The sequence below is a fragment of the Crinia signifera genome, chromosome 8 (genome assembly GCF_055691185.1).
Source record: "Crinia signifera chromosome 8, ASM5569118v1, whole genome shotgun sequence".
Classification (NCBI taxonomy): Eukaryota; Metazoa; Chordata; class Amphibia; order Anura; family Myobatrachidae; genus Crinia; species Crinia signifera.
The window spans coordinates 28,375,986-28,399,917 of record NC_139224.1 but is presented as its reverse complement, the minus strand read 5'-3'; the positions used below and the strand labels follow the sequence as shown (position 1 = coordinate 28,399,917).

At 44.2% G+C, this 23,932-nt stretch overlaps 1 protein-coding gene across 3 annotated transcripts in view; it reads right to left on the bottom strand.

The window, feature by feature from the left end:
• The window catches only part of PRICKLE2 (prickle planar cell polarity protein 2), a 259,945-nt gene that overhangs the window by 44,935 nt on the left and 191,078 nt on the right, over window positions 1-23,932 (bottom strand). For all 3 annotated transcript variants that reach the window (XM_083156040.1, XM_083156042.1, XM_083156041.1), the window contains 2 exons: window positions 22,226-22,409; window positions 5,202-5,315 (listed from right to left, as the gene is read on the bottom strand). In XM_083156040.1, coding sequence (XP_083012166.1) covers window positions 5,202-5,315; window positions 22,226-22,409 — 298 coding nt within the window. The remainder of the gene's footprint in view (window positions 1-5,201; window positions 5,316-22,225; window positions 22,410-23,932) is intronic.

The following is a 23,932-nucleotide window of genomic DNA, read 5'->3' as shown; positions in this document are numbered from 1 at the left end:
AATAAACTTTATGCATTAAAGCAGTGGTGGTCATAAGACGAAATTAGCATCCCAATACGGAGAATCCCAACAGGGGCTCTGTAAGTGACTTCACCTTCTCCCCCTACCCCTTACCCTTGCAGCCAAACCCTAGCACTCACAGTCTGACCCTTACCCCACTACCTAAACCTAATCCCACCACCTGGATCCTAACTCTAACCGCACTTCTACATTCCTAAATCCCCCCCCCCCTTCTATGTTCCTAAACCTCACCCTCCCTGCTTAACCCAAACCACCCCCCCCCCCATCCCTGCAGCCTAACCCTAACCTCCCCTCCCACAGCCTAACCCTAAGTCTACCACTAGTGCCCAAACCTAACCCCCACATCCCTGGCCTGACCCTAACCCGGCAAAGCACACTTATGTTTGGGATGCTAGCTGTCAGGATTCTGTCATTGGCCTCCTGATACATTTCAAAGTTCCGCCGCTCGAGTGCTGATGGAAATCTAGCAGCAGACATTTAGAAATGGCGATAACAATACAGTCCCCATTGCCGGCTTCAGCTGTTAGTTTAACTGTGGTATTACAATTGGTTTTAATACCTCCTGCAACTAACCAGCCAAACTATCCTCATTGGGGTAATACTGAACAGGCCGTGAGTGCTGTTGGCACATTTTTAGGTCTCCAGGCAGCAATAAGGTGGGTCGGGCCGTGTTCCACAGCTGATGAATGAAATAAATATCAATTTGGGTGGGAAAGCAATCGGGCACTTTTAATACCTGTTCTCAGATCCTATCCCACAATGCATCATTTTCAGAATGATGTATATTAACAATGGCATCTGAAAAAACTCTAAACAGGTGAGACTTTAAAAATGACTGTCAGTTTGACATGTTCCTCTATGTAGAACCTCAAAGAATGACCCTTGGGCGCCAGCATCAAAAGGATGAGGTCTGACAGCTATTTCCCCAGGAAACAAAGAAAGAGGTAATGTAATACATTGGGCAACAGTTTGCAATCTCTGTATTCACAGTTTTGCAGCTGAAGAGAAGTGATCTGAGACAAGTTATGAAGATTAGGAGAGTGGACTCTCCTGGTGCTGAGAGTACAAGTTCTGTAACCAAATAATGCCTGAATCGCATCCAATCCATTGTCATCAAACTGACGTTAGTTACATTGGACCTACTTTGCTAATTCTGTCAAATACCATTCCGGCTATGGAAAAGCATACTTGAAATAGACCACAATTCCATTTTAGGAAATCAGATAGGACGATGACCTTGGACATGGTAATTGACCGCTGACAATGCTTCCTTAACGTCACCATACCATTTCTGGCTGGTCAGATCTGATCGCATAGTGTCCTGCCTTTACTACATCAATTTGATAGAGCACGAAGACACCTTTTTGAGTTTACGTGTGCATACCTCATTTGTTGGATTGCAGACCCCATTTATGGGTCTGACTCTCACCATCAACTACTGTATATGGGCGCAGTTGCTCAAATCAATGGAGGAATAACTTTCATCTCATAGTAGACCCTTGTTAACTAACAACGGGGCCCGTTTACTAAGTTGTATAGAATGCAAAAATGTTAGTTTACTCATGATGAGTGCACCTGTGTCCAGCGAAGCAATGCAGCAGACCTCACTAGTCCCAACGTGCACTGCAGTCTGGGCCAATTTACCAAGAGGCGGAAAGCTTAACTTGGATCCGATAGCAAATGCCGTCTTCTGGATGAGGTTTTATTTTATTTTTTAAACACACCATTCCCCATCAGCTCTATGCATTTTGTTTCTATTGTCCAATGTTAGCAGGTTCTAGAATGAACACTACTATCTTTGAAAACCCATGCAGTTCCTGTTCCCTGCCTGTGGTGTCACTGTCTGCTGTGGTGTGTCTAGCACAGGTCTGGTTTGCATATCAGTGCTGATATACAGACCACAGTGTGCTAGAAGCACTACAGCAGACAGCAACACCCCAGGCAGGGGGGAGGAACTGCATGGGTTTTCAAAAATAGAGGGTGCTAGAACGATTACTAGTTAGCATCCGTCATTTTGCCTGTGGTATTGTATGTCACAAGGCACTATGGACCCCTGTATGCCATCTTCTGTAATGGCATACAAAAATGTGGACATTTTTAAGCAGCATATACACACACACACACACACACACACATATATATCTGTATGAGATCCATCCTCTCGATTAGATTTTTATGCACATGTATTGGAAGTGCACCGAACCCCGTTGTGGAACATCAGTGAGTGCTAGCATATTGTGTATTTTATATATATATATATATATATATATATATATATATATATATATATATATATATTGATCACATACTGTAGCATATGGACTGAATCACCAATGCAATAAAGATTAATAACGCTCAAAAAGTGGAAGATAACAGAAAAATGCCAACATATGGGTTGAATTTAATTATCTAAATTTCATTCCAAGACCTCAAAAAAAATGAATTAACCCTTAGGATCGGTCTTCATATGGAAACTCAGTTGGAGATAATTTTCTGAGTCATATTTCACATCTTTTATGTTATCTCTTTCCTTTCATCCCAGCCCAGCTTTTTGTAGGAACCCCATCTATTATTTATTTACGCGCTGGAATGTGACCAGGTTTGCTCAGATGTGCGCGTCCAAAAACACATAGATCCAACTGCAGTTCTTTTCCCAATCTTCCCTTTTGCCAAGTTGTAACGCCAAGGTCCACACTGGTGGGAGTTGCAAGAGGTTACAATATGGAAAGAGAAAATGTGATCCGGGACCCGGGGCTATCCAGCCAAGAAAGTGCACACACACACCAACGGCAAGTCTACAGAACAGCCAGTGATCAGATTCCAAGTCTAAATAGTTTCTTAATTCGGTAGACAAGAAAATAACTATATTGCAACTGTTCCTTATTTTACCAGATGCGATCAAATATTATTTGTATAAACTGCAGAAGTATAGGTCACGAGGTAATTTACTACTCAGTCTATTCTCATACTCTACATATCTGCGCTGTCAGATTTTTTTTTTTATGAACGTAAGAAGTCTACTGAGATGACCAAGGGTCGAAAAGCCACCTTGTAAACTCCCCGAAATATGCACTTGTAATAAAACCCAGATATGAATAGCAATGCCCTACTGCGAAGCCTGCGCAGACGGAATTCATAAACATATGTCTGCTCGTTAGTAACAAACACGTCTGAAGGAGGAATATACAATTAATTGTTCATCAGTAACAAACATTTGTGTGGCAGGAACATTGATGAATCATTAAAATCTAAACTTTTAGGGGCACTATAATAATAAAAAAGTAACAAACATTGTGCAATATAAAATTCAACTTTCTTGTTAGTGAATATGGATTTTGGGCCTAATCTCAGGACAAATTTGGGTACTTATGTAGTATCTGGGCGTCCGATTTTGTGATTGTATGCCTTACCTTAAGGCATACAATGCGATGCGATGCGATTCGATGCGATTTTGCATAGGATTCAATGTTAAGAAGGTCCTGTTCATTTCCCCACTATCCAAGTGGGCATAGAGTTGATTTTTTATAGCGTGGCGAGCGCAGCGAGCCACCGAGCCCGAAGCGTGGCGAGCGAACGCATATTTCTTAAAAAGTATTCTGTGTACGCTCGCCACACTTCGGGCTCGGTGGCTCGCTACGCTCGCCACAGGTTTATATCCAACTCCATGCCCACTTGGATAGTGGGGAAAGGAAAAGGACCCCTTTTTCCCATTGAATTCTATGTTAAAATGGACTCAGACCATTTTAACATTGAATCCTATGGAAAAATCTTGACCATCGCATCGCATACGATTTGGTCGGATGCGATGCGATGCGATCCGATCCGATTTCTAAATCGGACGCCCAGATACTACATAAGTACCCATATTTGTTCTCAAAATGGGCAAAACCATGTGCACATGGGTGGGGCAGATGTAACGTGTATAGAGAGAGTTAGATTTGGGGGAGTTATTTTGTTTCTGTGCAGGGTAAATACTGGCTGCTTTATTCTTGCACTGCAATTTTGATTTCAGTTTCAATACACCCCACTCAAATCTAACTCTGTCTGCACATGTTACATCTACCCCACCTGCAGTGCACATGGTTTTGTCCATTTTGAGAACAAATCTGTCCTATGATCAGGGCTGATTTAGGCCCTTTGTTATTTTCAAGTGAAGAATCAGGCTGCATTAAGGTTTTTCAGCTACAGACTACCTTCATTTATTGGCTTTTACTAAATGCGAAATGGATTATGCCCTGAAAGTGCGGATTCGTCTTGTTTCCTGGGGCAGCAGAAACAATAAAAAAATCTTTCAGTGAATAAACACAAGGGTAACAAAATCACAAAAGGAAGTAACAAAAGATAAAAATTATTGTATTATGTAAAAGTTACAAGAGAGCATTCAGAAGCCAAAAAAGGAAAAGCAAATGGAAGGTAGAAAATACTTCTGAAGTGCTATCAAGTAAACAGCCATTTAAATTGATAAAATACTTAGCTGGCATTCTCTGCACTCCCTTACTATTTACAACACATGCCTTGTCCTCCATCAGAATCTCAGTTAGGTTGTCACTAAATTATTATAACCTTTCCATCCCGCATAAATAATAGGACTGATGAAACGGATGTAGTAAAGGTTTGGTAATGGATGATTAATATTGTTTATTTCTATTATACCAACACTTCCTTTAGCGCCAAGAGAGACTTTACCCAAAGAAAACAATCGCATTCAAATCAGTCACTGGAGCACTTGTACCAAATCCACGCAAACATGGGGAAGGCATACAGATGTGTCCGAACTTTTGTCGAAGCCTTTGCTTTCTTGTATGCATGTGTTATAGGCCTGCATATAGCTGGGAAGTTGTCACAATGGTGAATGGACCAGCTTGCCAGCATAAGATAAGAAACAAGGCTCGAGGAAGGCATTACTCCGAGGTAGAGGCCAATGTCCTGCATTAAAAGGAGCTGGACCCTAGTCAAACAACACTGTTCTGTGTTCAACTGGCAGCCATGATGTGCACATTCCAGAGAGATTTTGAAAAGGATGTTTAATGTCAGCTAATAAAAATCTCTAGGGAAAAATAAAACCGATTTCTCATCACGGTTTTAAATTGATTGTTAAGCATGTATATGGTTGGTACCTTTAAATGACAACCACAGTGAAGAGAAAAATGCTGCTTGGACCTTTCAGTACCGGTACTTACTTCATTATCATGAGGAGGCAACTGATGTAGAAGTTGTTTGATTCTAGATTTCTCACCAGGACTGTTTACATAGGGGACTTTATCATCGGGCAAACAGCTATAGTACTGATGAACCTGTGGACACAAATGCAAATGAATAGTTACTATTGTAGGCAGAAACAATTGCTGGTAAAGCATTTTCCAGCAGGATAAGTGCAGAACGATGCCGGAAACCGGGTTTTATTTGGCTTTTCCTGAAATTTGTTATAGAATTAGTCACGGAACATAAAATCCGGCACGTAGCTGTTTGCCCAGTTAGTGGTTAGAAGAGATACAACATATTGCCCCAGAAAGCGGCAGCGTTCCATTCAGACACATGAAAAAGAGATTACCCCAACTCTCCTGAGGAAGACGAAGTATTTCTCAGTAACCCCATTGCCAAGTAATGGTAGAAACACACCTACAATGGTCTTTTATTCATGTCTATGACGTGTGTTTCCAGACAAATGGGTTTCAGGCTTTGGTTTTGCATTAAAAAAAGTAGGGGGGGGGTAAAGACTATACGCAGAGCTGTTTATACCTTACTAGCTGTACCACTACAGGGAAATGGGGTACTTCTATGGGATACATACAGATGATCAGCGCTTAGGATGCCAGCAGTCAGAATACAGGTTGAGTATCCTTTATCCAAAATGCTCGGGACCAGGAGAATTTTGGATAATGGATTATTCCGTATTTCGGAATATTTTGATATTTCAATGATGTATTTTGAAGTATCTTGCATTTATGCTGTATAAACACATAATATACACACAAATATATTTTATTACCACATAAAATACACACAAATATATTTTATTTGTTCAAAAAACAAGGTTTCAAAACGTGAAACAAAATGTGTGTACTATCTCAGCCCTGAATTTGAATGCCAAGCAATCATTGTCTTGCACATATATAGTGCCAGTTACATCTCATGTCCCCAGTGATGCTGTTACAAATGTCCCCAGTGAGTTTTTAGCAAATAATTTTTTTTTTTTCACTTTCTGAAATGTCTGGTTTTCGGAATAATTCGGATAACGGATATTCGGATACGGGATACTCAACCTGTACTGACATTCTGGATGAGGAAATCCTGACAAGAGTCTGATATACTTATCCTACCCCCCCCCCCCCACACTCCTCCCTCTCGCAGCCTAACCCTAACCCCCACAGCATCACCCTAAAGGTGGCCATACACACGTAGATTTATCTGGAGATCTTACTTGTGTATGGGCACCTTAACCCTCCTTACTAGCGCCTAACCATAACCACTCAAACCCTGCCCCGCAGCCTAAGCAGTTCATGGCACTTTCATATCTCCATTGTGATCACTGAAAGATATGAGAACACATACATTCATATTATCCCTATTGTGTAATATAGGGAGACAGCAGAGGAAGAGAAAATGCAGGTTAGGTCTTCAGGTGCATCAAAAAGTGGGTGTGGCAACAGCATTATGTAGCTACCGTACACAAGAGACGATGGTCACCACTGAGGTGCATTAGATTGGGAAGTGATTTGCGTTGTGCCCCCACTCTGGAGAATGCTTGTCCCCTTGGCAGCAGAGGATGTTTACTTCTAATATGGAAGTCTACCAAACATTTTTGAATAGAAGATAAATATGATTTCATCCGGTGTGGTCTTAGTCGGAAAAAAACACGATTTTCCTGTTCAATGTCCCAATTGACCCGATTTTCCATAGGAAACAATGTTAAATGGCCCACAGAGGCCAAATAGGCACCCTGAAGTGTGAAATGGCCCCCCCAATTGTTAACGCCACCCCACGATCAACGTCAACCCGAAGCGTGGCGAGCGCAGCCTACGACCTTTTCATACCCCCACTATCCACGTCGGCGTGGAGTTGAGAATAGAAAGTGTGGCGAGCGCAGCGAGCCACCGAGCCCGAAGCGTGGCGAGCGCAGGCGGACAGCTGTGAAGCCCGTGAGGGGACGCGTATACCTGTGAAGGTGTCCGCGTCCCCTCGCGGTGCTCGCTGCGCTCACCACACTTCGGGCTCAATGGCGCGCTGCGCTCGCCACACTTTCTATTCTCAACTCCACGCCGACGTGGATAGTGGGGGTATGAAAAGGTCGTAGGTCGCGTACCGCCGCCCCTCGCGGGCTCGCTGCGCTCGCCACGCTTCGGGTTCACGTTGATCGTGGGGTGGCGTTAACAATTGGGGGGGCCATTTCACACTTCAGGGTGCCTATTTGGCCTCTGTGGGCCATTTAACATTGTTCCCTATGGAAAATCGGGTCAATTGGGACATTGAACAGGAATGGGAAATCGCGGGCATCCCTATGGGAAATCGCGGGCATCGCGTCGGTCGCATCGCATGCGATTTTTTAGTACATGTGATGCCCGCGATGGGCGCCCTTCTAGGTAAAGAGTACCAAACGTTTTATTAGTTTGGATTAGTTTAGTGACGGTTATGACTTATAAAAACAAACGTTATATCCTGTTGCTTAGAGTTACAGCAAAATTAGCACCACGTTATTAAATAGGCCTTTAAATGTTCCAGGAACGTACAAATTAATAGAGTCATCGCTGAATTTTAATTGTTTCAATTTAAACGAATATGTCAGCACCTGCCCTTGCAACAGCTGCTAGTGCTTCGTCTTGGCAATAAATATGTTGTCTGCCCACACTGCAAACTCAGAGAGCTTTCTACAGCAATTCGCTGATTAGCAGATGAAATCTGTTCAAATGCTTGTTTTTCTAGAAGGCAATATTGCTGTTATAGTATAACCGTCACCGGCTCACAGCAGAGGCAGAGATTTTGTGGGCTTAACCAACAGTTATCAGAGTACTGCGGATCGGATAAACGCTCTGATCTGATAGGGCGATTATCACATCGGAGTTCACCTGTACATGGCTTGCAACTTGTCGCACAGTGTGTACTATCTTTTGAGCTCTATAACTTATTTTGAGAGGTCGGGAACCAGAGAGGACATGCAGCACTCGATATATCGCCCACCCGATCTGACCCTTGCCGGATCGCTTTAAGCCATCTATTGGCTAATGCATCGGCATGCACACTATCCAATAATCAGGCTGATCAGCCAATTATCAGCTGATTTGTCCGATAATTGGATAGTGTGTACCCTGTTTGACAATGCTGAAACACGAGGCTTCATACGTGTGCATTATGCCCTGGCAATATCAATATTTCCTATTAAATGGATAGGTTACAAGCTGATGGCTCGCTGACAAATAGTGGCATGCGGTGCTAGTTGATTGCTCTACCTTTACTTCCTTATTTATGTCTCTAATATAAATACCTTATTTTCCCAGGCATAACTAGACATCTATGGTTGATGAAGCAGACAACTTCTCATCTTCTGTAGCTCCTCAAAGCTCCCTCTATTCCATTAATTCCCAAAATATGTGCCGCGGCACCCTGGGGTACTTGCAGGGCTGCCCTGGGTTAATGGTCCTGGTCCAATTCAAATGATTTACGGTAAAAGTAATAGGCAAAACCACTGCATGTAGCTTCCAATCAATGACATATAGATACAATTTACTAAATATTTATATTTTCTTCTAAATTTCTCTAGAACAAACTAGAAGGGCCATGAAAAAAAAATATTATGCTCAAGGGTGCCGTGATTCAAATAAGTTTGGGAACCACTCCTCTAGTCACTAGAGCACAACTGCCGTTATGGGAACCCACAAGTCACCCCATTTTGCTATAGGCTTTCTTTAAATTGAAACCAGCCCCCCACTTCACAGATAAGTGTTCAGAACCCTATGGGACAGCAAACACTTTTGTGCAATATCTCGACCACCGCAAAGTGCCTCGGCTGATGCAATGACTCCAACAACGGCACCCTTGAGTTAATTGCATAGAATTGGACTGACGCGTATTGTCGAGCACACATATTCCCCTGTGCTAGGCACAGCTGGGGAAGTATGGATGAGCAATGGTTAGCATTAATGCCTTACAGGACAGTGGTTATGGCTTTGATTTTAACCAGAGTCCTACCAGTAGTGGCGGCTCCAGGGTGGGGCTGCATGCAGCACAGTTCAATATTCAAATAGGGGAGCCGCAACCACTGCCAATGAATCCGTTTGGAATGGCAGTTGGTGGCTCCCCTATTTAAATTTTGAACTGTGCCGCAGCCCACCTCTGGAGCTGCCACCGTTTTCCTATGTGGAGTTTGTATGTTCTCACTGCGCTTATGTGGGTTTAATTTAATTACTATATTTTCTCCCATAATCCAATGTATAAAAACCAATCCTAGAGTGTATGTTTGTACATCTGGTGGGGAATATAGAGCGCAAGCTCCACCGGGGCAGGAACAGATTGAAATCCCTGTGTAATATCTGTGCAATTAATAAATAATTGAAAGAAATAAATAAGGTTCCTGACTCTTTAAAATACTCATGGTATGCTGTTTACTATAGTGCTATACTGCATCTCCACTGACAATCTGGGGCGTATTCAATGCGGCCGGTGAGGGGGTTAAACGCCGAGGATCGCTGAAAACAAGCGATCCTCGCCGTTTAACCCCAGCGCTGGCTGCTCACCCTATTCAACGTGCTGGGGAAATCCTCGCTGTCAGAGGACAGCAAGGATTCCCCCAAACAGCGATGCTCGCGGTTAATGCAGGGAGCCCGCTGCATTTAGCCGCAAGCCTCGCTGTTTTAGCGGACGTATACGCTGTTTCCCCCTCGCTCCACAAACCTAGCGAAGGTCAAACGGCGTGCACAGGGAGTCAGTTCAATACTGACCCTGCGAGCTGTGACAGCGAGCAGGCAGCACTGCTCGCTGTCACAGCTCGCAGAAAGCATTGAATATACACCTTTGAGTCATGTATTTTGCTGCAGGCACAGGAGATAGAATACATTAGTGACAGGGAGGAACAAGCTTCACCACACACGTACAGGTATGTAATAGACAGTAACACCAACATAGGGACTCACAGATTTATTTAGGCCTAAATCCTAGTGGAAACCGCATATGTGCTTAGAAGCCCAAAATATCCCTTCACCAATATCAGAGCCAGCTCTCAATTTCTAAGGTGAACAATAACACAAAAGACTTAAAGAAACAATATACGTTTCTCTAATTAAATACATCTCTGTGCTAAAGAAAATATAATCGAATACAACATCTAGAAGAAAATTACCTTGATCAGAGCTTTCCATGTACATGTAACCCTAGACCTCAATTAGTGAACTTTCATGCAGAAGAAAACGGAGATGTCCCACTGGGACCAGCAACGTCTTTGAATCAGGAGAACGTTTTACACTTGATAGGTAAACTTAACGCAATGTGGAAGTTATAAGCCACTTGTCAAAGGATGGCTCAATTTCAATGAGTGGAGACTGGAGCCAGCATATTTCTGCCACATTCCTTGGACCAAAGTCCGAATGAATAAGAGATTTAACCGTCCTGGCCTGATGGTACTCCAAAGAAACAACCACAAGACTCATTTAATGTATCAGTGCAGTGCTATGTAGTAGGGTTTCAATACCGGCAATAGTCCTGTGGGTGGACCATCCACTGTCACACACAGCCAAGACTGGTGTCCCAAAAACGGTGGTTTTCTAGATTGGGAGGTTGTCTAGCACTTCTAAAAGAGTTGAGCGTTTGCCTCTGGCTCCTGAGGGGTGGAACTGCAGCAGAGTTCAAAATTCAAATAGGAGAGCCCCCCCTACTGCCAGAGTCAGTTTGGAATGGCAGTTGGGCCACTGGTCATGACCATAGAGAGGCTCGGCACCGCCACTTCTACTATTAAGTGCAGATAAGATGCAAAAAGCGGAGCTCTTCTTTATACACCACCTACCAGACAAACTCATATATTAGTCTTACGCTCTCTAATTGGTTCATTATTTATAAGCCCTTCGGCTCTTTTCCTTAGGAGATCGTTCCTGTCCCTGTATCCATTGAAAATAGTCCATACAAACACCGCAAGCGGAATTACAAGATGAGCGTGTGCGGAAATTGGGACTAACTGCTCCATCAATAAAACATATAGATGTGCTTACATTCTCTGAGTGCTTTCTTTATGCTTGAGGTTATTTTGATTCCTTTTTTTATTCCTATTTTGAATGCAAATAGGAAGAATGGATGTGTCGGAGCAGCTTGCTGGAGCGCTGCAGAGCGGGACATATCCCAGGAGGCCGCCTGATGATTCTAAAGGCAAATATGACAGTGGCGCATGGTCTGTTTCCATAATAGGCAATAACAGGCAAATGAATCACTGATGTAAGGCAACGTAGCCTTAAACATAGGTTGAGAATGCTGTGCTGAATGTAAAATGCTAGCTTAATTTCCGTTCTTCAGTCTTGTGCTCCCATACTATCGGGCTGGTATATGTATTCGCTGTATAGAACGTCAGTGACTACGTTACATTACTTTGAGAAATGTCAGTTTTATTCATTTTGTCACTAAAATTGTGTTGACCATGTTTTCCTTTTTGAACAGTGGCCCATTTATAATGTTGGCAATGTGCATGGTGCACATGGGCCCCTGAGTTCCAGGGGGCCCACACTGCACCCATTCTTTAATACATACCCTTCGGAGTCCCACAATGAAGGCAGCAGGGCTGCCGGAATCGCCGGAAAAATGTCCGCTGCTCCATTTTTCCATTGGTTTCAAGCATGCGCAGTGGAGTCGGAGCGCTCTAGTGCTCAGACTCTGATGCGCTAGGCATCGGGTGGGTGCTGCTCCTGAGAGAAAGAAGGGGGCCTGGCCGGTGGAGGCTGCACATGGGCTTCCTCCTCTCTTAAAGTGCCCCTGCTTTTGAACCTGTCAAACTTTTTCCTGCGGGGGCCAACCTATTGATTGTCAAACTAGATGCTGTCCATTCAGTGTCTGGAACCCACTTCATACACAGGTAAGGGGGTCATTCAGGTGCGGTTGCACCTGCGGCCATCATTGCAAAGCACTGTGGCCTAGGACAAAGGACAGCATCAGACTGTCGTTGATTGACAATCTGAAGCAGTTGCATGGAACGAAGGGAGCGGCGTAGGGCTCATTTAGAAAAACTAAGGCGTGTTGTTGCCATTTATGGGGTGGGAAGAGGCTATTGTAGTACGGACATCTTCTGCCTTGTGTGATGGATGGCTTCCGCAGCACCATGGGTGCTGCAAGCCACCCAATGGTGGTATAGAGATATGGTTCTCTATCCATGCTTATGCGCAAGGGACTTAATTAATACCTCAAATTATTTGATTATACCATTTGTATATGGGTATCCTTAAATCCGGGACTTTTCTACAGAGCTGCTGTGGAAAGTAACACATATAGCATGGAGAATTTTCTCTTAATTTTATATAATGTACAATACATAGAAACATATTAACAGAAAAATCTCACATCTATCAAAACATAGAGAGAACAGTTTGCACGCCAGCTGTCCCTGCCTAAATCGGAGAGGACTGATTTGCTTCTGACATAAATGATGTACAGCTTAGTAATTAGCTTCTGATTTGGAAACCAAAAACACGTTTTGGAAAGTTTCAATATGAACACAAAATCCCTTTCAACTGATTTCTAAAAAGTGAAAAGGAACTAACAAGAGAAGGGATCACTCACATATTTGGTATTTAGAAATGAAAATGTCCTTGAGACAAGACTTTCAAATTACCAGTGGAGCTTATGAGGATACCATTGCGACCAATGGACATGTAAATGTGTTGTTTTATCCACCCCTATGTGCCTCTTCTCCTCCCCCCATTGTCACTGTCTCTGAGTGAGATTTATCATTCCCTCTGGGCATTTCTGTTCGCTGATGAAGGAAAAAACCATAACAGTTGGCGGCATCAGAGGTAATGAACCGCTTCTTAGCCTTTGTCTCCATTGGGGATAATTTTAATGCCAAGTCTGGCACTGGATAGACTGGCCCCAGCCGAACATGGGCGGTGCTATCATGAAATAAATGGAAATGTTTTACAATGAAAATAATGTTAAATTAAATAAACAACTAAAATAGTAACAAATAAAAAAAACTATTATTAGAGGGGCACAGCAAAAGGAGGCGAAAGAGAGGGAGGTAACAAAGTAGACTGAGATAAAAGAGAAGGGGGTAAGGCTGAGAGTGCAAAGGTAGAGTGGGTAAGAGGTGAAGGGTGAAAGATGTAAAGGGTGAGTGGCCGGAAGTGAATGTTAAAAAGGTGTGTGTGTGTGTGTGTGTGTGTGTGTGTGGAGGGGGGGTGGCTGAGATTAAGACAGGTGTACTGGGGTAATAGAGAAGAAAGGAGAAGAAAGGTGGCTGACAGACAAAGAAATAATGAGGGAGTTAGTCATTGTAAAAAAAAAAAAAAGGAGGAGAGGGTGACATTGGAGAATGGGTGGCAGAGAAAAAAAAGAAAAGGTTAAAAGTGGAGAATGAATGAGGGAGGAGAGGCTGAAAGTTAACAGGAGAAGAGGGGGGCTGCGTGTTAATGAGGAAGGGGAGTGACTGAAAATAATGGTGAAGGGGAAGAGGAAGTCTAAGAGCAGGTGAAGGGAAGTTAGGCGTGGCCAAGAGTAAAAGATTGAAGAAGCTTGCATAGTGGATGAGGGGGGATTACTGTGGCTGGCCGAGTGGATGAGGAAGAGAGTGGATTACTGTGGCTAGCCCAGAGGATGATGAGGAGAGGGTTTACTGTGGATGGCCCAGTGGATGATGAGGAGAGGGAATACTGTGGCTGGTCCAGTGGATGAGGAGGAGGGGGGATTACTGTGGCTGGCCAAGTGGATGAGGAGGAAGGGGGATTGCTGTGGCTGGCCAAGTGGATGAGGAGGAGGGGGGATTACTGTGGCTGGCCAAGTGGATGATGAGTAGGAGGGATTAATGTGGCTGGCCCAGTGGATGAGAAGGAGGAGGGATTAATGTGGCTGGCCAAGTGGATGAGAAGGAGGGGGATTACTGTGGCTGCCCCAGTGGATGTGGAGGAGGAGGGATTACTGTGGATGACCAAGTGGATGAAGAGGAGGGGGATTACTATGGCTGGCCAAGTGTATGAGAAGGAGGGGGATTACTGTGGCTGGCCAAGTGTATGAGAAGGAGGGGGATTACTGTGGCTGCCCCAATGGATGTGGAGGAGGAATTACTGTGGCTGGTCAAGTGGATGAGGAGGATGGGGTTTACTGTGGCTGGCCAAGTGGATGAGAAGGAGGGGATCACTGTGGCTGCCCAAGTGGATGAGAAGGAGAGGGATTACGGTGGCTGTCCCAGTGGATGAGGAGGAGGGGGATTACTGTGGTTGGCCAAGTGGATGGGGGGGGGGGGGGGGGGGGTGGTTTACTGTTGCTGACAGACTGGATGAGGAGTAGGGTGAAATTACTGTGGCTGACCAAGTGAATGAGGAGGAGGTGGATTACTGTGGTTGGCCAAGTGTATGAGGTATAGTTGGTTTTCAGACAGTAAAACAGGAGATGGTAGTGTCTAAGATTAAAAGGAGAGCTGGGGTGATGCTGACCAGGAAGAGTTGAAGGGGGTAATTGAGCATAAAAAAGAGAAGATTGGTAGCCAAGAGTACAAAAGGATAAAATGGGGGTAAGCCAAGTGTAAAGAAGGCGTTGTTGAGAGTACAAGATGCAGGGGAGGGGGGGTTTGTCAGTGAATGGGGGGCTGTGTAGAGTGAGGAAAGAGGGGAAGCCAGATGATGGGGGCAATGAAGGGGGAGATTCAGGTGTCACTATATGTATCATACATACGACTTGATTCTGTACCCCACACTTTCTTTCTCCACATGAGTTAAAATACTAATATTAATAATATACATTTTTTTTTCTCTTCGAAAAGGAGGGATCTTGTCCTCATCCTAGGTGCCATTCTTACTGCACCACTGATCTTTGGCCAATTCATTTTTTTCCCCCAGGAATATTGCAACTGTGAACTAAGCCGGCCAATCCAATAGGAGGACTTGTGCTCAATTTTAATATCCACTATGTATTTTAAACTGTGGTCTGGATATATTATGACTGACAAGAATTCGCACTTCCCGACTGAAGGGTCGGAGATTTGAATAACATTACATTACACATAATGGAAAAATGTTATTTTCTGCCTGTCACGGTTTATAAACCACTTACAATAAAACGACAGAAACAAGCAATTTATTTCAAAAGGTAAAATCTCCAATTCTCAGAAGATGACATAAGCATTTTACATTTCCAGAACAACGGAGACTGAAAATGAGGACGTTTGCTGGCCCATTGCTGCACAGCAGAACACAAGCCGGGTCGTCTGTGAGCATTTTATTTACTGCAATATTGTTACAGAGATTAAAAAGAAAACATCAGGTTCCGGCACACAGCGACAGCGCACTGAGGATAGTGTTAGAACAATCTATTGGGATTTAATGACCTGAAAAACAATTCTCCTAGAAAAATATACTCGTCAAACGTGTAATAAGCAAATTGGCTGTAATGGTTCTCGTATTGTGGGCCTCATTCAGACTTGTTTTCTAGGCTGCGGACAAGTAAAGACGCCTGGCCGAATTGCTGTGTGAATAACAAACTTGTGTAGTACTGGCAGTAATAGTTTACCATTGAGTACTAAGACAGAGGAGCCTACATGCTCCACTTATAAACAAAAACACCATAGAACTGCAGAATAGATGCAGCAGGAGCTGCCATCTTCATGTAATGAGATTCATACTACAATCACTGTAATCATTACTGGATTGGTGTCTGTAATCAAGTAAACTAAGGGTGATTACTATCTACCCCGGGTGACAGAAATCTAAGCCACGCCCTTGACCAGTCCTATCTTTGGTCAAATGATGTCATCATTCGGAAGAATTAGGTGCATCGACAACATGTCATAGATCGTAATTCCATTGACCATTTCAAGTCCAACGTCTAGTCGGGCTCCGCTCAACAGCCCTAGCGCTAGTAGCTAGTGAGCCGCTTTAAAATAAGAACATTAACATCGTTCAACATATATGTACAGTAGACCCTTTTTTTAAAAAAAAATAAAATTACAATTCATTTAAACCAGACTGTTTTGAATTCCCCCCCCCCCCCCAAAAAAAAATGGACTGGAAAAGGTTAATAGGCATTCCTAAAGGCTACATGTAAAAACCCCATTAACACCCAGTTACATCTCATCAGCCACAACAGAGCTGGGTACTACTCGGAATCACCGTAAACTGCATGGGCGGAGAAATAATATGCGTCGGCAAAACCGGTCGGGTCCACTCTCCCTTCTTTTTGTCCTCCTTTCATATGGGCCCTTATTCAGATCTGATCACAGTACAAATTTGTTCTCAAAATGGGCAAAACCATGTGCACTGCAGGTGGGGTAGATGTAACATGTGCAGAGAGAGTTCAATTTAGGTGGGGTGAGTTGAAACTGAAATATAAATGGCAGTGTAAAAATAATGCAGCCAGTATTTTTCCTGCACAGAAACAAAATACCTCACCCAAATCGAACTCTCTCTGCAAATGTTACATCTGCCCCACCTGCAGTGCACATGGTTTTGCCCATTTTGAGAACAAATTTGTACTGCGATCAGATCTGAATAAGGGCATTAGTCCACATTTCTAGCCATAACACAGCTTACTTAATCTAACCAATAGATAATATTTGCAAGTAACCTCTATCTTCCATATTAAAACATTTCAAAATGGTTTCTCAATCTGATATAGATTTCCTAACTGAAATACATGACAAATAACTGACAATTTTGAAAATAAAAGTAGTTAACACAGTAACCAGTGTAGTTCCTAATCAATGTGTTGCCATGTCAACCAGCAACCAGAGAGTCTATGGTGAGCCGTATATAAGCGTTGGCACAGCAAACAGCACTACCCAACCCACATTACAGACACATCTGCAAATGCTCGGATCAAGGTTTTATTTCCAACGACATACACGGACATCATCCCCTATTCAGGCTTGTTTTTAGTTTTATTGCTAACATCACCCATTGGGGCACAGATGACACAAAGGGTGTGGCTTCATTAGGTCGACAGTGAAAAGGCTGACATTGTCAAGGTCAACCTCAAAAGGTTGACATGCACAAGGTCGAAATGAAAAAAGGTTGACACAAGTGAAAAGGTTTCTATGAAAATGGTCGACACATGCAAATGTCGACATATGGTTTTTGGGAGTGTCAATTTTTTTTGGGGGGATAATATGGACCCCTAATTAGTGTACGGTGTCCCCTCACATGCTTTGGGCAAAACTTTACCATTCCTAATCGTAGCCCATGTGAAAGGTAAAGGATGAACAAAGTAAAAAGAAAAAAAAAAATTGAAGAAATTGTGAAAAAAAACTTCGTCAACAATATCAGCGACCCCGCGTGTCGTCTAGTCTGTATGGGGCTTAAAACTTCAGATGACCTTGGCAGCTGCACCTGATGCATTCTCCTAGCATAATGACTGGGAGAAATGTCAATTACCCAGGGCTTAGGGGGAGATGTATCAACGGTTGGAGAGAGAATACGGTGGAGAGAGTTAAAAGGACCAACCAATCAGTTCCTGAGTGTCATTTGATTGGGCCTCCTTAAGAATTAGGAGCAAACTTAAGCTGGCCATACACTTACCCAAATTGGCCCCTTTTCACCCGATTCCGACTGATCGGGCTGAGAAATCGCATGATAATTGTCCAAGTCGTATGTGCCTAACCTCCGATTCACATCCAATGCGCGGTCCTGTGCGCATCAGATCTGGAGATCGGAAGTGCTGCACGATTTGTCGGATCCGGCAGTACTTGCTGGGGGTCACACACCATATATTATATGCTTAAGGACTGCATACAATGTATCGTATGCTGGGGAGCCCCACTGCATGCGATACCCCAGATAAATGTATGGGGGAGCCTTTAGTGAAAAGATGTAAGCTTACACCTGGGCAAGCCAAGTTGAGCTACAAGAGGTGCAAGTGTTATTCTTTTATACATGCAGGGAGAGAGAGTTATGGCCCCTATACACCTGTGATCACAATTAACTGCTTCTCAGATCCAGTGATTTTTCCCCCAGATAAATGGTTTCTTCAATCTATTTGACTTGCCCACACACTACAGATTTGTTTCAGTGATAGGCAGATTTTTCCTGTTAGAATGCCCACACATACAAAAATGAAACTCCAATAAAACCAGATTTTGAAACATGTTTAAAAATCTGATTCAGCAATTGATTGGCGATCTCTTTTCATTTTTGATTGGGATCGCCAAAAGGGGGAGCCCACACATTAAAGATTAATTGTGACAAATCATCTCCTAATGGAGGATTGTCACAATTAATTGCTGATGTATGGGGCCCATTAGATTTGGGTGAGTTATTTTGTTTCTGTGCAGGGTAAATACTGGCTGCATTGTTTTTACACTGCAATTTAGATTTCAGTTTCAACACACCCCACCCAAATCTAATTCTCTCTGTATATGTTACATCTGCCCCACCTGCAGTGCACATGGTTTTGCCCTTTTGTACTGCGATCAGATCTGAATAAGTGCAAGCTTATTCCATAGCACTTTACAATTTACGATCTACAGGGAAATAATGCACAAGGATATGCGCTACATATGGCATATAGGTTCAGCCAGATTGCAGAGGTTGTTGGTGGGATGCAGATGGTAATAACCTGTTCGCTAGAGTATCAGACCCTTTATTTTCGATAAAAAGCAATTCATTGATGAAGCATTTAATTTGTCTGGCTACGCTAACAAGCCGAATTCCCATTACTGGGTGGAGCCGCCCTTCCCCCCCCCCCCCCCCCCCATCAGCTTTATGAAAGGTCTTTACACAGCCAACATGGCCATCTGACCCCTGTGGTCTAAAAACATATACTACACCTAGAACCATTAATGAACTGAAGGCTCCTGAATGCCAAAAAATGGCAATATCCTATTCAAAACTAAATAATAATAATAATAAAAAATATCTGTATTCCATGCACTTTTACATTATGTACTAAACTTTTCAATGTAATTTATGATGTATTTTTTTCTTATCCTTTAAAATCTGGGAGTTTTTTGTTTTCGTGTTGCCTCACCCTGTATGATGGAGTCAGACAGCAATGTTGGTCTGAGGTCAGTGGGATGTGTCAGTGTACAGAGGACATATGAACAGTTAAGTGTTGAATGTATAGAGGGCAGATAATTAGCAGCGGACGGAGGTTACGTGGGTGGTTCCGGAATTTAATAGGCGTGCCTGAAGATACTTAAGTACAGTAAAGGCCCCCATACACTAGGGCGACTTGTCCTTAGGACAAGTCGCCCCCGACTTCCCCCTGAACTTCCCCGGCTGCTCCCCGGGGGAGCTTGATTAGATTGGCACTTGATGTGCCATTTTTTACATGTGATAAATCGTCTCGATTTATCACATGTAAAAAACCCGGGGAGCAGGGGGGGGGGGGGGGGGGGCTACAGAGGTGGGAGCAGGGGGGCTGGGGACGCTGCGGGCGACACGTCTGTGTCCCCCGCTGCTGGGGACGCTGCGGGGGACAGCGTCTCTGCGAGGCGGTAGAGGGAGCAGGGGGGGCTGGGGACGCTGCGGGGGACACGTCTGTGTCCCCCGCTGCTGGGGACGCTGCGGGGGACAGCGTCTGTGCGAGGCGGTAGAGGGAGCAGGGGGGGCTGGGGACGCTGCGGGGGACACAGGCGGCATAGAGCCGGGCAGGGGAAGCCGGCCGGGAGCTGTCAGTAATGAATAAAAAAAAAAAGCCCATACAATGAATGGGCAGCCTGTGATTGGCTGCTGAGCGCTCTCTCAGCCAATTGCTGACTGGCTGAGAGAGCGCTCAGCCAATCACAGGCCGCCCATTCATTGTATGGGCTTTTTTTTTTTTATTCATTACTGACAGCTCCCGGCCGGCTTCCCCTGCCCGGCTCTATGCCGCCTGTGTCCCCCGCAGCCGCGTCCCCAGCCCCCCCTGCTCCCTCCACCGCCGCGCCGCCCCACTAGGTCCCAAGTCGGGTGGTCGGACGTGCAGCAGGTCCGACCACCCGACGCAGATCCGATGCGCACGGGACCGCGCATCGGATCTGAGGGGACATCAAAACTAGCCGATTTTGGTCCGATTTCGGCCAGATCAGACTGATCTGGCTGAAATCTGACCAAAATCGGCTAGTGTATGGGGGCCTTAAGAGTTTAAATGGGAGATAAATCAAACCTTCTAAAAAAGGACAACTGGAGCGGTTAGCGGATAGCAGCCAGATTCTAGCTATGATGTATCTAGTGTATTCTATCAAGTTATAGCTAGAACCATGCAGCACCGCAGGTGTACAATGTGCAAAGAGAGGTATGGGAGGGGTGTATCCAAACCCAAATCTAAATTATTGTGTAAATAAAGTTGTGTAATAAACAGATATTTAAATCTTTGAAAACAAAACTGTCCACTATTTAGGGGCCTACACACGGGGGGAGGGGGGGTGGTGGTGTGCTGAACGATACAAGATCGCTCAGAACAGAGCGATGTGTCAGCGCTGTGCGATCTGTCAGGGCCAGTGTTCTCCGGTGAGAACACTGGCCCTGACCGGTTAATATCCAGCATGCTGGATATAAATTGCAGGGCGACAGCAACACGCGGGGCGCTATCGCTATGGCACCTACACACAGAGCGATGCAGGAGCATTTTCTAAGTAATCTAGGGCCTTATTCTGATCGGTGCGGCCGGATCCGAATATGCAGCCAGGACCGTGCGTGCGAAACCCCGCCTTCCATACGGATCGCCAACTCCGTCCGTACGCGGTAAGAAGCTGGCCGAACGGACCGCACGTGTATTTCTCATGAATACACCCCCTCCATCTCAGGGAACCTCCCCCATCATTCGATGATCGCAGACCATCGAATGCAGGGCCGAGTGGTCAGGCAGCTCCCGCAACCTCAGACCACACGGGCATTTCTCTGTGCAAAAGCAGGGATCTGGGCGGGCAGCTGACATCCAGCGATGTCATATGTCCGCCCCCTATACGTGCGTCACGGCCGCATTACCATACGTACGCCCAGCGTTTGCATGGGAACGCCCATGAAACGCGGGGCGTACGCATATGGTAATGAGCCCAAATAGCCCTTCACGCCCCTCTCCACCCCCTGTTCGGAGTGTTCACATTTCATGCGGGATTTGGGCGTACGCACCGCTCGCACATGCGCAGAGACGCCTCTGCACATGCGCAGAGACAAAACATCGGCGGCACGTACGCACGCGGATATTACCGCACCAACCAGAATAAGGGCCCTAGTGAGATAACTTAGAAAATGCCCCTAAATATCAACACGTGTAGGCTTTATCTGTGAGCAAAAAGCAACCAACATTTACCCTACATGCAAAAAATAAAGTCAATGTATTTGCACCACTTGAATTGCAACTCGGTTTTACCAGGGACACAGTTACTTGCTATATTTTGCCCCCGACCTTAGAATCAGGCTTTTGAGGTCATCACTGTTAGTATTCAGCAGATATGGGACATGTTTTACAAGGGAAAATGCACCTAGTATAATGGATTTGGAAATATTATATTAGAGGTCACATTTGGAAACGTGTGACTTACGTAGTCCTGGACTTCCTTGTGATCTCCTGGGCTATCTTTATCTCTACAGTACCTAATCTCCCTTGATAAGGGTTCCCTGGTGTGAACCAAAACATCAAGACTGTTGAGGCTTTGAAATGCTTTATGAGTGCAGAGGGTGCAGTTACGTGCACACACACACACACACACACACACACACACACACACACAAGCCTTACTCACTTCCCAAAACAGAGGCGGAACTACCATCTGTGCAGCAGCCACCCTCTTCCTGCCACTCACTCTTTTTCCCTGACACCCACTGCCTCCCTCTGCCTCTCTCTCAATCACCCACCGCCTCTCCCTCTCACTACTGCCATGTTGCATTTTGTGAACGTAAGTTGGGGTGGTGGAGGGGGGCCAAAGTTATACACCTGGGCTCACCACATTACAACCATTATAGACGCAAGGTTTACAGAATCCTCCAAGGAGAAATGGAGAACATGAAGATTACATTTGGCTACTGAAAAGTTTGCTTTAGTGCAAATGATTAACACCTCCAGACAGGCGGCATTGTGTGAATAAAATCAAGTCTTAGAAGAGAACCCAACGTACCTGTTCTGGTTTTAGCCCAGGAGGAATCCAGGCGTATTCTTCAAGAGCGCAGCCAGAATCGTCGTCAGACGTCGAGTTCCTCTGAAAGTCAAACATCAACTTGTTCATAGTCTTCTCCATCTCTAGAGGCATCGCTGTGGCACTGTGCTCCTCCCGCGAGCACTTACAATGCAGACAGATCTTCCTGCAGAACACAAAATTCCTCTGTAAGTGTGCCACTTTCCAGCTATTCATTGAAACTAAGATACCAAAGTATAAACACATTCCCTGGCAAAATGCCCATGGCCCAATGCAAACGCGGATCTTTTGTTTGCAAATGTCAATATTGTATATGAAACACAATAAAGTACATAAACCAGAGTGACAGCATTACACACGGGCTGCGAGTTAAGCGGTCTAACACAATTTGCCTATCACAGAACCCAAGGGCTATTTTGTAATATGCAAATGATATAGCGGAACCTGTGGAAAATAATTAGATTATATTTTTATATACTTTATTTTGTAGGATCACCTATAGCTGCACATGGTTGCATTCATATTTTTCAGACAGCGACTAAACCTTTCAATAGACAAGCAAAGAAACAGCACCACCTAGAGATCATTAGAAGGTAATGCACCTCACGTTTGAAAACCTTCACTTTCAATTTGAATTATTTTCAAAACATGTGGAAAAAAATAAAATAAAAAAAATTCTACCTATATTCTATAACAGTTATTATATATTTAACCAGGTTACTTAGGGGGGTATTCAATGTCGTCCGCTATTATCGTCGGGGGAAATAGCCACCAGTGCCTATTCAACTCTGTCGTTTCTGACAGCATTGAAGGCGGACTTCCGAAAACACAGATCCGACTTTCGATAATTTCACCAACACGCCCACTTTCTGACACTCGACAACCGAAACACTGAATTCCGGCTGTGGAGTTTCAGTTGAGCTGGGCGAAAACGGGCCGGGATTTCAACTGTTGGGACATTCCGACAGTCGGAATCCCATATTGATACCTCCCTATGTATTTATAATTTGTATAATACTCAGTGCAAATTCAATTGTTTGATTCGTTTTTTTTTCTTTTATAATATTAAATATTTCAGAAAGGAGTTCGATTTTGTCATGCAAAAAGCCCCTTCTAAAATTCAAATATTGCCTACAATGGTTTGACAATCATAAAATATAGCTGCCTGTTTTACAGTTCCAGAGCATTTCAATAAAGTTTCCAAAAGGAATTATGTTACTTAAAACCATACAACCTCAACATGACATGACCACAAGGCCATTCTAATATTCTATTACAGTACACCTGCTGCAGTTCATAAAGGTTGTATGGGCTACAGGTGGACAAAATAATGTAGTCTTTGGAAGCTTGTCATATTAGGTATTTGGCTTGAGATTGTTGAGAGAGAGAGAGCGAGGGAGAGAGCGAGTTGTCTTGTGGTGTGCAACTTGGACAACAAAACTATATGGAGGGGTGCTTGGCATTGAGGCTGATGTCACGCTGCCTTTGCTGTACATGCTGTGTGGATTACTTTATCACAGGCTCCTGCTAGCAGCATATGTAACGGCTGTCTTTGGCCGGCTTAGGCACCGTTATGATGAAACTAAAGAATATTAAACTTGTTTTATTTATTTAACAGTTCTCTTGAGTTATGTTCCATTTGGTAGATAATGGAGAAACCCCCTTGGGTAGAGAGTACAACTTATGGAA